The sequence below is a fragment of the Rhinoderma darwinii genome, chromosome 5 (assembly GCF_050947455.1).
Source record: "Rhinoderma darwinii isolate aRhiDar2 chromosome 5, aRhiDar2.hap1, whole genome shotgun sequence".
In the NCBI taxonomy this organism is placed as follows: Eukaryota; Metazoa; Chordata; class Amphibia; order Anura; family Rhinodermatidae; genus Rhinoderma; species Rhinoderma darwinii.
Window position 1 is genome coordinate 33,434,325 of NC_134691.1, and position 16,073 is coordinate 33,450,397.

The following is a 16,073-nucleotide window of genomic DNA, read 5'->3' on the forward strand; positions in this document are numbered from 1 at the left end:
AGACCAAGCACCCCCTTCATCACAATGTTATTCCCTAATAACAGTGTCCTTTTTCGAGAGAATAATGCATCCTGCCACACTGCAAAAATTGTTCAGGAATGGTTTGAGTAACATGGCAAAGGGTTCAAGGTGTTGACTTGTCCTCCAAATTCTCCAGATCTCAATCTGATTGAGCATCTGTGGAATGTGCTAGAAAACAGGTCCGATCCATGGAGGCCGCACCTCACAACTTACAGGACTTAAAGAATCTGCTGCTAACATCTTGGTGCCAGATACTGCAGAACACCTTTAGAGGTCTTGTGGAGTCCGTATCTCAATGGGTCAGAGCTGTTTTGACGGCATTAGGGAGATCTACACAATATAAGTAAGGTGATTTTAATGTTATGGTTGATGGGTTTATATGTATGTATTTCCTTAAAATCATGGCTGGATCCAATAAGTGAGATACATTTCAAAGGAAATATTCCGTTTTTAGTTGGGCAAATCTCGCAAGATATTATGTACTTATCAGGCTTTTCTGCTTTTTGAAATGTATGATGCCCTATGTACCTACACATTAAATCTATCTCAGATTGTAATATCTAGTAACAAACCCAGGTAAGCAGATATTGGGTCATACAGGTTTAGTTAATATTAGGGCAAAAACTGAAATGTTATGTTTAATCAGAGATTTACTTTAAATTTGTCATTTCCATCCTATGAAAATGGTTCCATTCAGTAAATACCAAAATAAAGTATTTAGTGTACCTTAACTTCCACAGCTGATACATCTCATTTTACTTAACTTCTCATTTTACTATAGGTTATCTGGAAGCTTTGTTCCAGACTTAATTGTAAGCATTAACAATCAGATGTGGTTACATCTACAAACTGATGACAGTATTGGATCAATTGGATTTAAGGTGAACTACAAAGGTAAGAAACTCACAAATGACCATTACATTTATGTATCTATTGTTACATGAATGGTAACACTATTGGTGCCATTTTGTAGTGTACATAGAGGTTGTTACTTCCCTTTTATAACACAGAAGTGATTGTCGAGGTTAGAGCTCATATCTGGATGGAACCCGGTTTTAGGCCAGAAACTATTTCAATTCTGCTCTTACAGTATTCAATCATGGCCCAAGATCAGAACTTCAGGATAAATAACCCCAAAAAATAATTCCTAATACTGCATTTTCAGGTATGCCACTTGTACACCTGTTAAAATACTTTTTCAGGGCTGGAGTCCCCAGCCAGAGTGCTTGCGATGTTCTGCCCGGGAACTCTGACACTGTAGCTCCTGACATCACTTTTCATATATGGACAGAGACGTCAGGAGCTTTCCCGGGTTCAATGCTTTAGAGGGGCTTGGGTGACTATAATATTTTTTTGTAATATTATGGCATATAGCTAGGATATGCCATTCCATTATGACCAATCTTGAAAATTAAGGGATCAAGCAACCTTTTTCAAATCTCCTGCACAGCAATTCTTCGCAAACCCGCTTTGCAGGGAACTTCAACACATCTCCATTAAAATGCACAGTGGGAGGCCGTGAGTGTCATTGAGTATAACTTATGTAGTGCAGCAGACTGATTCCCTGGATCACCTGGAAGTCAAAACCCCACTGATCAGGCAGTGATAGCATATCCTAGCGATATATGTCATCACTTTCTATGATGGGAAAGCTGGTTTAACCACTATTACTGTAAAGAATCCTTCCCTATATTGAAGATGGAACCTCCTTAACTTAACACAAACATGATGGGAATAAACTTTCTGTCTTGCTGTTAACCTCAAGTCTATCAAAACTGTTGTTTCAACTTACATAGATGAGAGAATATGAAACAAATAAAAGTAAATCATAAATATATGAAACGGAGACAGATTCTTCCTGATCTTACCCGCTGTTCTTGCTTGAGATTTTACACTCGAGTTCTTGAGTTATTTTTCTACTCCTCTACTCCTGAGCCTTATGTGATCCCTGAGCATATTTAAAGATTTCAATCATATTGCCACTTGACCTTCTCTCCTAGAGAGTATACATATAACATTTCTCAAGTCTTTCTTGATATGCTTCCTCCCATACCTGGCTTGATTTATATTGACTCTTGCCACCAGCGAATAAATTCTGTCATCTCTAATGAAGACTGTTGTTTTATAAGCTTCAAGATGTAACTTGAAGTTACTGGGTCCAGCGCAAAATGTGTAATTTATAATACTGGTGTATTCCTTTATGTCAGAGGGGCCGTCGGGCCTGTGTGCAACTGTAACCCTTGTACCCCTACAAAGCTACACCCCAGTTTCTTTCTTGTTAGCACATGTCACACCATAGACTTACTGCAAGGTGAATACTTTGTTGCAATTTTCAGTAGAACAACTCTTACTGAGTGCTGTGATATTAGTTTGTTTATTTCTGTTACTTTTTCTTCATCCACAAAGCATTGAAAAAGGAGAATTGATGTACCTGAGATGCTGATTCCGGCAATTCGCCGATTCACTAACCTTTAGAATACACTAGGGGAATTAATTTGCAGAGTTTTTGCTCTACTTCATTGACAGCGATTCACTAACTCAGCTAAGTGATTCATCCATTGTGTACTTATTGTGGACAGATCAGGAATCAATTTGTAAATCTGCAAATCAAGCGTATTGATTCCCTCATTTCTGCCTAAAAAGCTTCTCCGCAGTTGTCTGCTGCTGCTCACCTCTACCCTATGCAGTGAAAAGACCCACATCCAAATGCGATTTTCTGTAAATTTGATATTGATAGTCTATTTTTAGGCTTACGCCTCATCCGCCTAGTCGTTTACCAGGCACATCGCCATGTAGTTGTGCCGGGTACTGCAGCTCAGTTCCATTCAAGTGAATAGGACTGAGCTGCAGCACCAGGCACAGGCACTACAACAAATCGACTGCGCTGTACTTGGTAAAAAATGAAGGGGTTCTGACAAACGCCACAACACCTTCATACAGCTGATCGGTGGGTGTGACATGAGATGGACCCCCACCGATCTGATGGCCTATACTAGGGATAGGCCATCAATAGTGAACCCCTAAAATGAATGTCTACTTTTTAACATCATGTTATTTTTAGGTCCAACATTTAGTGCTGATTTATTTTATAATATATCTTTATAGGGGTCAGAGGTCTGTTCTTCTAATCCTTAAGTCCTCTGCTGACCTTAAAGGGGATTTCCCACTAAGAACGTTTATCCCCTAGGTGAGGAATGCATTATCGATGGGGACCCCACTGCTGGGACCCGCATCGATCACTAGGGGGTATCATGACTATTGCTCCTCCTTTCTGCACGATTAAAGTTAGGAGGAGTTTGAATGCATGCGCCCTGCCGCTCTATTCACTGTCTATGGGGTTGATGGAGAGATACAAGTACACAGGCAGATACGCTGTATAAAAGTATGCAGCGTATCCGACCTAGAACCCACAAGGAATTCCAGACGAAAAACTGCACCAAATTGAGGTGCAGATTTTTGGCTGGAATCTTCACTGTGGAAAACAGAGATGGAAAAAAAAAGCCAATGCTTACCTCACTGACGTTGCCATAGCGATGCGTCCCTCTGTTCTTTGTGCATTCCAGTCTCCTGTGATGAAACTGCAGCCCATGACATTTTTTCTGATTTGCGATTTTGTGGCGGAACAGCAGATTTTCTGGTGCAAAAATCGCAACATTTGCTATTTGCTCCAGGTTTTACCTATCCATTAAAAACCTGCAACAATAGTTTAGTGATTCTGCAGCATAAATTGACGTGATGCGGATTTTAAAAAAAACGCATCGCAGGTCAATTTATGAACGTTTTCTTAGCGGATTTTTTTTGCTGTGTGTGGATGAGATTTGTTGAAATCTCTTCCACTTTGCTGCTACTGTAATACACTGTGGAATTTCCATAGTAAAATTAGTTGCGGAAAATCCGCAGCTAATCAGCCAATTGTGAACATACCCTAACACAGTCATTTACACTGCTGGCAGCCACCACTAGGTAGAGCTCAGGTGATCCATTATATATATATATGTATGCAGTAAAGTCCGAAATTAAATTAATTAAAACAAATTTTAATTTAAAAAATAAAATGGTATTCAAGGGTGAAAATTGATTTTAAGATTTTTTTTTAAAGAAATATATCTTAAAAAGAGGCTATTTTTTACATCCTACATATCTATCAAGAAGAGGTGTCAGCAACCTTCGGCGCTCCAGCTGTTGTGAAACAACAACTAAACAGCCAAAGACTCCATTAATCCAGCCAAAAACTGCCAGGGCATGCTGGGAATTGTAGTTTCACAACAGCTGGAGTGCCGAAGGTTGCTGAGCCCTGATCACAGTAGACAAAGGCTTTTTGATATTTGTTGTTTTTACATCGTTTTAATATAGGTAACTAGTTATTTACTAATTTTGCTAATATGGACTTTCTGTCGCTCTGCTTATCCAGCCCAGAATATTTCTGGCACATTTTCTTTGCGCAATTACGCTTACTAGGCATTTTGGCTGCTGGGACAGAGAGAGACAAAATCACTTGTTTCAAGGTCAGGAGAGACTGACACTGAAATTCAAGTGATGTCTCTTGAAAGATTCTCGATGTTGCTGTCAGTCAGTGCACATAACCTCCGGACTACTTCTCCTGTGAATTGAATGAATATTATAATTTCATAAATGCTATAGCAATAAACATGTTTGTTATTTTCTATTTTGACAGAGACTTGAACTATGATACAGTAAATGTACGCAGTTTTGCATTTTAACCATCACAAGGGTAAAAACGATGTCCTTTTGTAATGAAAGAATCTGTTTGCAACGGTGTACTTATAATAACCTAATAATAATAATAATAATAATAATAATAATAATCATCGCCATTATTCATAAAACATGTCAAATTGGATATAAAAAAAATCCATTTGGTATTCTCATAAAGTAAAGTGTTGCACCGCACTACATAAGACATCTCTACCTGCGGTTGGTTGGAGTGGAGTCAGGTGACCGGACAACCGCTGAATATAAGGCTGCTGCTCAGTGGGCTGGGCATTATGGAAGGGCTGGCATTTCAGTTGCCCGCTCTTCCCTTATTATGTGTTTTTTTTTCTTTTTCTATTTCTATATTCTAGATACAGCTGGCAGTTGCATGATGTTGGGTCTAATTAATAAGTGGGCCACTGGCGTCAACATGCCACCAAGGTACAGGTGGTGGGCATATAATTCTGGTTGCGACTGCTTGTTAATTTTAATGATGAAAATGGGTTAAAATAGTTATTAAAAGTGATAAATAGTAAGAACTGGGGCCAAAAAAATAATTGTTTTGTGGTGTTTTTGTATCGTGTGGATCTACGTCTGTCACCAAAATTCTGTTTTTCTGTGTCTTTGGAGAAATCACTGTAGAATCCTATGATAAATATATTCTGCACTATGTAATTTTTTTCCAGTAAATTATACTGCATCTATCCTGAATTTTATCTATATATTTTAACATTACGGTTATTGATGAACATTTATGAGTGGTTCCTTTCTTGTCTAGTCTTCTCAGAATACAGTATTTAGCAAACAGTAAAACACAAGAAGCGCTCCATAGTGCAAAACCCCAATATAAGGGGTAATAAAAGTAAGTGAATATGCTCACTAGACACAACTCTGAGGCTGGGTTTACATTGAGCGTTTTTGTTCCATTTATTTTCGCGTTTTTGCTCTTTGGTGGTTGTTTTTTTGAAGTCTTGTATGAAGAGGTCGGCAGGCTGGAGCAGCTCTCACATGAAACAATACACTACAAAGACTGGGTTACACACGTATTAAAATGCTGCCAATAAAAAGCGCATCTGAAAGACGCTTTTTGAAGTGTTTTAAATGTAATCTGGTTATGAATTTTATGGTCGGCTTACGGCTGAAACGCATTGTAAAAATGTGCAGGTATTTAAAAAATGCTTTTTCAGATGCATTTTGGTTTTTTTTGGCAGTATTTGAAAAGCCTGAGAAATGTATTGTCTGATGTGCTCAGGTATATATCACCGCTGCTCCAGCCTGCCGACCTCCCCATAGAAGACCTCGAAAAAAGAACCATCAAAGAATGAAAATGCAGGATCCATTGGGAACTGTCATTCTAAATTAAGAATCACTGTCTGGAAATTTAGTGTTAAGATGTTTACTACAAAAAGCACAACATGATTTGAGGATATTTCAAACATGTGAAACTGAGAAAGAGGTTAGAGCAGCTTGAAATGCGTCGTATGTATTTTAATACAAAATTTAAAATTAAATTTCCAGACACTGGTTCTAACTGTATAGATTCTGCATTTTAGTTTTTTGGTGGTAGAATACAGGAGTTCAACTCATTGACTTTTCTCCATGTGAAAGGTATTTTGTTACATTTAGCTCTCTTATGGACATTAAGGACGATCCTCCTGAAGCCATTATTATCTGGAATACATTTACTGGACAGAAGAAGTGAGGATTCTATTGTGAGGGCTTGGCACATTGGCCGATCTTCAAGTGGAGTCACAACAGCAACTTTTTCGCTAGAATGACACCAGACATGCTGAGTATAGGAAACTCCTTCCATGGGCTTGTTCAATAAGAAGAGTCAGAAGATTACTGGAATACTAGAAGAGAAGAAAAAACACACGGCGCCACATAGTGCAATTATCCGGAGGTCAAAAACAGACAATAATTGCTAAGGTGATTTGCACTCACCTAGTCGGGTTATGCTGACCAGGCATAACACTGTTGGATGGTGTGGAACGATCTCCAGGGAGCACACTGCTATGGAGATCCGAAGTCAGGAGACACACCCAAGGTGTGTCCAGCCAGGTGCGATCTGTAGCTGCTGCCAAGGTCCAAGGGCCGGTGAACGTAAATTCACCGTCAAATTTGAAAGTAAAGGATAGAAAAAAGGGGACCGATGCAAGGCGCTGCTAATATCAATATCGATGTTTATTAACGATAGGAAAGTGGTAGGCTACGCGTTTCGACGCAGGAATTGCGTCTTCCTCAGGCCATGAGGAAGACGCAATTCCTGCGTCGAAACGCGTAGCCTACCACTTTCCTATCGTTAATAAACATCGATATTGATATTAGCAGCGCCTTGCATCGGTCCCCTTTTTTCTATCCTTTACTTTCAAGATTACTGGAATGAAAGACTTCTCATGGTCCCCTGGTGGTAACATCATAACATTCTGGGTACCAGAAGACAAATATATCCCTACCAGAGTGACTTTAATGCTGCTGCCACCCAGATAAGAGATTCAGAGTTAGAAACCTGTTCAGTTGCGAACTGCAAGTTGCACTAGTTGCACTTCCACCATGTTAAGAACTATGAAAATATGTAATTGATAAATATGTATGGCAAGCAGTAAGCGAATACAATCTTCTGGAGTCCACATGATCAGTCCTTGGTCCTTGCAGGTTTCCGAAGCATGATTTGAGCCCTTGCCTTTGTGGACACTTCAGATTGCACCATAATTAACATTGCAGAGCATTATACAGAATGTGGAATAGGATTCAACAGGCCATAATGATATCACTTCTGTGTCTTGGTCGAGCCACAAAGTGGATAATGCCTAATGACTTTGGACGACTTCTCCAGAAGAACAACAAAGTCAACTGTTGTGGAAAACAAGACCACCAACATTGCTACGTCTAGATCGGATAAAGCAAATCAAGCAAGATTTGAAGAAGTACTCTAAGATATTTGAACAGAAAAAAAAGTAAATTAAAGGCTTCAAAGTAACTGGTTGAAGGCAGGAGAACCATGATGGAAAAAAACAAGAAATACTGAGACATGGCACAGACAATATATGTGGAGCTCCAATCTTGAGCTCCAACTTTGAGCTCCAAGCGAGCAGAAAACTGCTCGCTTGGAGCTCAAAGTTGTAGTTGATACAGATGAGCTGGACAGCAATGTGGATGACTAAGAAGAGGAGAATATTGAATTATTTTGACACTTAAGAAATTATCCCACTGGAGGAGTATGCCGCTAGTGTTGTGCTTAACCCTATCCAGCATCAACACTTGTTCTCTACCAAAATTTGAAACTCCAAAGTTCTGTCTCAGTCCTTCTTCTCCAACCGTGCATGGACAGTACATCATTCCTATCTTAAATTCTGCCTTTAATCTTTACTGAAGAATCTTTTAAAGAGACTTACTTTTTAATCTCTTAATTTCCCTTACCATCACTTATTCCATCCTTTTCAAAGCTAAGGGAACTCCTGCTATGATGCTGACACTTTAAGAGCAACAGCCTCACCATGACTTTGCCTCCTAAAACCTGATGCACGTGGGTCCAGCATGCGAAGGGTCTTTTCTGCTTCCACATTAAATAGACAGTCAGCAGTTCAGTTCCTACTGGCAGATGATAAGTAAAGATACACTTGTACTTAGTTCAGCTTTCAGTAAAATAATAAAAAATAAAAAGCTTCCATTTTTACATTCCTTTGTTCATGCATCTGAAAATGACAGAGACAAGATCTATATAACTGACACCTACAGTTAAACCCTCCCTTTAAAGGACGAGTGTCGCGAAAAAATTTTTTTTTATATCAATTTGCTTTTAGTGTTTTGTTAAAAAAATGTTTATTTATTTGTGTGTTTGTGTTTTACTTTTTTTTATTTTTTAACTTTTTCTTGTCTATGGGGGCCCGTTCCATCCACTATGCTGTACGCCGTCTGTGTGGGAACGGCGCATGCGCCGCTCCCACACAGTCCAAATTGAAGGTCTTCGGCCGAGCGACGTCCGGCGCCATTTTCTTGTGGACCAGAAGCCGCGGCCGGACAGTAAGATTACTACTTCCGGTCGCGGCTTCCGGACTTGTGCACTTGGAGTGGAGGGAGCAGACGGAGCGGACGGACCGGAGGGAGCGGCGGCGGCAGGAGCAGGTAAGTTTTTTCTGTGTATGTACGTGTTTTAGTGTGTGATTACTACTGTATGTAAACCTACTACACTGTGTGTTAGCTCAAAAAATGGCGACACACAGTGTAGGAGGTTTGACCGTTCAATTCCCTCCTTTCTCCTGGCACTAGCCAGGATAAAGGAGGGGGGATTCTGTGAGCTCACTAGAGCGATTGTGTATTCTCAAATTTTGCAGCATAAAGCAATGTGGTTGCTTTACCACATGCCAATGCTGCAATTTTGGGAATTGTTCCATCTAGTGACCAGCACTGGGAAATGTTATAAATTAGAATCTAATTTATAATATTTCCTGACTCGTGAAAAAATTTAAAAAATTAGAACAATATTTAATCACTTATACACTAACTGTTTAACTAAAAAAAAAAAAAAAAAAAAATTTCTGGCGACTCATTACCTTTAAGAAATAGTAGAAATCTGCTACCGTAAATTTAGAATCAATATGAAGCAATTTTAAGTCTAAATTGTATGGTGAATTACAAATTCTATTTTTTTTTTATATGCGTATATATCAGTTGAGCTTCAAATTATTTCTTATCAATATCTATGTTGCTACTTTAGGGGTTAAAAGCCAGCATAGCAAAGTTGTGTAATTCCCTGTATTAGTACACTTGGAAGGGATTGTCATGCTCCCAAAGGAATTGTGTATAAAGTAAAACGTAGCTGCCAATAGTAGTTGAACACTTGCCAATTTATATCTAATGTTCTTCTCACCACTTCAGTCACCCCTCATGCCCTCTCGAATTAAGTAATTCTCCAGTGTGTCAGTGCCCCAGGTGTATACAAGGAGTTGAATGGCTAATCCTGACATCTGTGACAACTTTTTCAACCTCCATATTGAGGTAAAAATATTTTAACTGCTACAGATCAGAAGGAACAGCAGTTAGAGGAATGAAAATGTAGAAAAACATTGTTTTCAGTGAACATAACACTTAAGGCATGTACTGAAGTGATTAAATGATTGCAGACTTTCTTTCTATGCTTTTCAATAAAAAAAATATTTTCTTGGCATAACGTTAAATAATTTGTTCCTTTATCATCCTATCTCCACTGATTTTGTCATGTTTCTTACCTGCAATGTGAATCCTCAAAGCCGCAATTGATTCGGCGCGGGTAGACTGGGGTACGGATTCCTAAGAGATATTCTTGTTATTTATCCTAAACTTTCGCAAGACTAAACTTTCTGGTCGTATACCCAGGTTGCAGGGTCTAGAATAGTCACTGATTTGTGGCAGGTGTGCTAAAGGAACTGTAGCGTAGTCAGGAACGTAGCCAATGGTTGTCAGGATCCAAGGAAGCGATCAGGATACAACAAGCAAAGTAAACTGTTGTGGAAAACAAGACCACCAACATTGCTACGTCTAGATCGGATAAAGCAAATCAAGTAAGATTTGAAGAAGTACTCTAAGATATTTGAACAGAAAAAAAAGTAAATTAAAGGCTTCAAAGTAACTGGTTGAAGGCAGGAGAACCATGATGGAAGAAAACAAGAAATACTGAGACATGGCACAGACAATATATGTGGAGCTCCAATCTTGAGCTCCAACTTTGAGCTCCGACGAAGATGTAGTCAGATGGTGGGCCGAGGGTCAGAACGAGGAGTAGGAGAACAGGTACTAGGTGCCAAATTCAAGGAGCCACACAGAAGCGGAATCCAGTAATGAAGCAAAGGTCAAGGTTAGGGTCAAAGACAAGATCAGAAACAATGAGCCACACAAGGATGTATCTTAATCTGCAGATGAGGTCTTGAAGCCAGTTTCCTTCTTTAAATATGCCGCCAGAATTGACAACAACGAGGAGCGCCGCTTGCCATGGCAAACCAACGCAGCCAGCAGCGGAGGGAAGAGCCGTGGCCAGGTCCAACAGGGCCATCGATGCCAGCCAGAGTTGGTGATGACGCAATCGACAGAGACCCTCTGCTGGAACGATGGGAGGTGAATAACAAATTTCTCCCTTAAAAACCTCTAATTTCATATAACATTCTAAGAACTGCACAACAGACCAGGGAGGTTGGTTGTAAAGAAAATGTGGTCCCAGTGTTATGGGTCAGGGTTCTTTACAGTAAGAAAAGTAAAAGCTGGGAAGGTAGTAATGGCAATATCATTCATGGTATTTAATAATAGGCAAGGCATTTTTCTTACAATTAATGGTATTGAAAGCTATAACTACTACAGGGTTAAATCATCAGTCCTAGTTTATCCCTGAATGACTGGCTTATAAAAATATCTTTCCCCTGCAACGGCCAAATTAATCTTCTATCACCGAGGGTTCTAGCAGCCAGACTTGTTGATATAAGCTGATTGATGGGTGGCTGCATTTCGAGAAACTGTTGTCTTCATCAAACAGCCCCTTTAAAGATTGTGTATAGTGTCCCCCAACATACCAATGACAACCTATCCAACTCTACTATACAGATCCTTGAAAAAGATCCTGGTTGCCTTGAAACAATGAGAAAGGGACATGATCTGTTGTTTATCTGTATTCCGGAATGAAAATTTCTCGTGTTTAAGCATCGAGTAGTGGACTGTGGATTTCTATTTTAACATGTATCTGGGACTTTGACTCTTTTCACCCCACACTAATACTAAATAAACAGTAGTGTGGACTTAACGGAAAGATAGTGTCCCCAACTACTTGACCAAATACTGTGTGATACCACGCCAACTTTGTGTTCCCTTGAAATATAAGCCCGCTATGTGTCATTGTTGGTAGTATCTCCCACTGTGTGCATCCCACAAATACCACCTCTCTTCCCAAAGTGAGAACCTAACATAAAAGACCCTTGTGCATCTTAGATATATATTTCCCTCCCCTGAAAATTTGACCGGTATGGCTGCCATTGTATATGATGTCATGTGTTAACCACTTACCCCTTGAAGAAGCTCAGAAAATCCCACTAAAACTTTTAATTAATATAGTTCTAGACTTTAATTGCCTTTTATAAGTTACATGTCCAGTGTGTCGGGTTTCCTTTTTCTTTTTTGTGTTTTCAGAATATTGGAATTTTAGGATGTAATTATGTATGTAGAAAAACATCTGGATGCTTTAAGTACAAATTTAATGAGGCAGCTTGCATTTCTAACAATACCTAATCTCTGATGATTAATTAATTATGCTTGCAAAGAATATTGCTATTGTTAATTATCTAGCAATATCAATGCTTTCATACTTGGGTGGTTATATAATTTTACTGTTGCTCTTTGGATTATAAGCACTGCTTAAATATGTTCCCACTACTCTGCCACAGATGAATACAAAACAAGCGATTGCTCCGAATACTTTTCATTATTTTTCACCTTCTCTAGAGACTCGTCGATCCCTGAGTACAAATATTTTTTTTTTCTTTTCAGATTTGCATAACAACTTGACAGATTGTTAAGGGAAAATATTATAGAAAATTGCTTTTTCTTACATAAAACCTATACAGATAGCATACATTTCCATCTTAATTCTAGCACTCCCAGTCTAAATATTTGACAGAATTTAAAAATGTCTTATATATTTATTTTTTCATGAGAAGTCCCCCCCTGGAGTCATTTTGCATACAATGTTTCCCAACTCTAATATATTGTTCTAAGCATCACGCCATGAATCTTGGATTTCAATCATTAACATTACTATTTGATACGTGGATGTCGAATTGTTGAGACCCCCATTGTTCCCGATAATGGGGTCTTGTGTCTCCCATTGGACACAACCAAGTGACGAGCAGGAGAGGACAAGACAGCTTGGAGTACATTATAGCATATTGAAGATAGATAAATAGCACAGTCAGGGGGCTTGGCTGAATCTCTAATTGATTAGAATAGAAATTGTCCTTACAAGCAGAAATCTCTAGAGTCCGTTTTTCTCCTTTGCATAGATGTATACAAGGCTGAATATAGGAGCACTGTTCTCATAGGGTTTCAATGGTCTGTCCACAATGATAACGTAATGCTCATCAAGTCACCACTGCAGTCAATCGCCACCCTCTGGATATTCACAAAAGAAAGTATTCGAGCATCAGTAGTCCAGTAGTGTTTATTGGTTCATAAAATGTACACCCAGTGACGTCTCAGCCTCAAAGTAGCCTTTGTCAAACAGTAAAAACATATCAAACATACTGTAGCATAACCAAGAGAACATAACACAAATTTATTAACATGAAAAGACATACTATCTATCCAGTTTTACCTATGCACTGCAAATGTTAACCCTTTCAGGACCGAGCTCATTTTGGCCTTCAGGACCAGCCCCATTTTTTCAAATCTGACGTGTCATTTTATGTGGTAATAACTCTGAAATGATTTTGCCTGTCCAATTGTTTTCTTGTGACATATTGTACTTTATGTTAGTGGAAAAATTTGGTCAATAAATTCATTGCTTATTCAGGTATTTTGCTATATTTATTGGAGTTTGTTTGTGAAAGTGAAAATCTACTTTTTTTCTGAAAAAAATATAAAAAATGTAATATTTGCAAGGAATAAAGAATAAAAAGCACCCCAAAACTTGTAAAGCTACTTCTCACGATTACGGCAATACCCTATATGTGGTAATAAACTGCTGTTTGGACTCACGGCAGAGCTCAGAAGGGAAGGAGCGCAATTTGGATTTTAGAGAGCAGATTTTCCTTGGTAGTAGTTTTGTTTGGGGTTTTGCTGGTATTTCAGTTTATAATGTGGGGGCATATGTGAGCTGTGCGGAGTACATCAGGGTATATGTAAGCTGTGTGGAGTACATCAGGGTGTATGTAATTTGTGCGGAGTACATCAGGGTATAATAAGAGGGTATAATAATGGGGTAAATAATAATTCATAGATAAGTGGCCAGTGTCGCACTAATAAATGGTGCTCGATCTTATCCGCTTTTGGACACTCTGCACAATTTCTGTCGCAATATTCCGTGAGCCAGAACGTTTTTATTTTTTATTCACCAGAGCTGTGTTAGGGCCTTTTTGTTGCAGGACAATCCGTAGTTTTTATTGGGTAGATGTGATTTTTTTATCACTTTTTATTCGATTTTTTTTTGGCAAGCAAAGTGGCAAAAAAACTAATTCTAATTTTTTTTTTTACAGCGTTCACCATGCGCAATAAATTACACTTTACTTTATTCTGCGGGTCGATGCAATTACGGTGATACCATATGTATATAGTTTTTTTATGTTTTGTGGCGTTTGCGCAATAAAATCACTTTTCGATAAAATTATTTATTTTTTGTGTCCCCATATTCTGAGAGCCATAACTTTTTTATTTTTCAGTCAAAAAAGCGGTGTAAGGGCTTGTTTTTTGCATGACGGGTTGTAGTTGTTATTGGTACTAAATTTGGGGTACATGCGACTTTTTGATCGCTTTTTATTCTATGTTTTGTGAGGGGTGATGACCAAAAAAATAGTAACTCTAACATTGTTTTTTAATTATTTTTTTTGCGCTATTCACCGTGTTCATCGTTTTGGTCGTTACGAACGCGGTTATACCAAATATGTGTACTTTATTAACATTTTAATTTTTTTCCTATAATAAAAGTCTTATCGTAGGAAGAAAAGCATTTTTTGTTTTTTTAACTTATAACTTGTTTTTACACTTTTATAAAAAAAAAAATATTACTTATTTATTTTACTTTTTACTTGTTTTACTTGAAGACCTGCAGCACTGATCGCTGCTATAATACATTACACTACCTAGGTAGTGTAATGTATTATAAACTGTCAGTGTGATGCCTCCGGCTGGTACTCATGGGCTGCCATGCATGGCAGACCAGGAGGCTGTTTTATGGCCTCCGGTTTTGCCATGCAACCGACTGCAGCACCCGCAATTGGTCCCCAGGAAAGTTTGTTGTCGCAACAAACTTTCCAGTTCGTTGCTACAACAAACTTTCCCTGCGATTACGTGATCGGGACCTGAACCTATCAGGTCCCGATCATGTCTCCGGGACCAGAGGCAGGAGTTAACAGCGCGATCCGGGTGTCAGCGCTACTCTGAGACACCCGGATCACGCTTTTAACATCCACCGTGAATTCATGTTGGCGCTGCACAGAGCCCAGCAAGCTCCGACGTGAATTTACTGTGGGTGGTCGGGAAGCGGTTAAAAGGGATTTCCACTGGTGACACTGCAGATATCTAGGCGGTAGTCCAGTTCTGTCCAGACGCGTGCCAACATTATCCTCGGATACGGACTACACTGTTTCAGTGATTCGTTGTCTTAGGTCGTACAGATCATGTGGATGGGGGGGTCAGAAACAATGAGTCCTTGATGTAGCCCCACAGAAAGAAGTCACAGCGTGTTAGATCTGTTGATCGTGGAGGCCAGCGCAACATTTGTGAATCGTTGTTTCCAGCGTGGCCAATCCAATATTCCGGTAGTATTTCATTCAGGTATCGGCGAACATACAAGTGAAAATGTGGAGGTGCACCATCCTGCTCATAAACTACGTTTTGCATATCTTCCTCTATCTGTGGCATAAGCCATTCCTTTAACATGTCCAGGTAGGAGTGGCCAATGACAGTATCCTTGGCAATAAGAAGGGGCTGTAGATTTTGCACCTGCTCATTCCACAGAACACAATTACTTTGGGTGAGTCCCTCATGTGCTCGATAAGGACACATGATTTTTCTGAGCCCCAAATTCTAACGTTGTGTCGATTGACCTTCCCACTGAGATGAAAGGTCGCCTCATTGCTGAATACCAGCCTGTCAGCAAATTTATCCTCTTCTAATCGCCCTGCAAGTCACTGCAAAAGTCACAGAATTTCGCTTTGTCTTCTGGTTTCAACTCCTGAAGAAGATGTAATCTGTATGGTTTACAACGCAGATGTTTTCGTAAGATACGCCATACTGGCGTTTTTGTGGCACCTGTAGTTCTATACTAGTCAACCTGGTACACTTTCTAGGACTACGCTCGTACACGGCTTGTCCTGCTCAGTGTCTCTTCTGAAGTCTTTGGCTGGCCCGGAGTTTTCTCATGACATAAACACCCAGTGGTTTTAATTGCTTCACCCAAAGCGACATGTGTTTCTATGCGGATCACATTTACCAGATTTATTCTGAAAATGTTGCTGTACTGTCACAACAGACCCCGTTCTTGCAAATTACAACATGCAAAAAGCTTTTTCTTGCTTGGATGTCGCCATCTTATGTCACACTATGTAAGCACATTTCATATTTGTCTCTAGAAAGCTGTGCTGTGATTGGTCGCTATGGGCATCTAA

General features: G+C 39.3%; 1 protein-coding gene and 1 pseudogene across 6 annotated transcripts in view; both read left to right on the forward strand.

The window, feature by feature from the left end:
* CSMD3 (CUB and Sushi multiple domains 3) overlaps positions 1-16,073 on the forward strand; it is a 1,175,227-nt gene that overhangs the window by 641,462 nt on the left and 517,692 nt on the right. For all 6 annotated transcript variants that reach the window (XM_075825814.1, XM_075825808.1, XM_075825809.1 and 3 more), the window contains one exon: positions 803-915. In XM_075825814.1, the coding sequence (XP_075681929.1) occupies positions 803-915 (113 nt within the window). The remainder of the gene's footprint in view (positions 1-802; positions 916-16,073) is intronic.
* On the forward strand, positions 6,716-8,016 carry LOC142652271 (eukaryotic translation initiation factor 3 subunit B pseudogene; annotated as a pseudogene).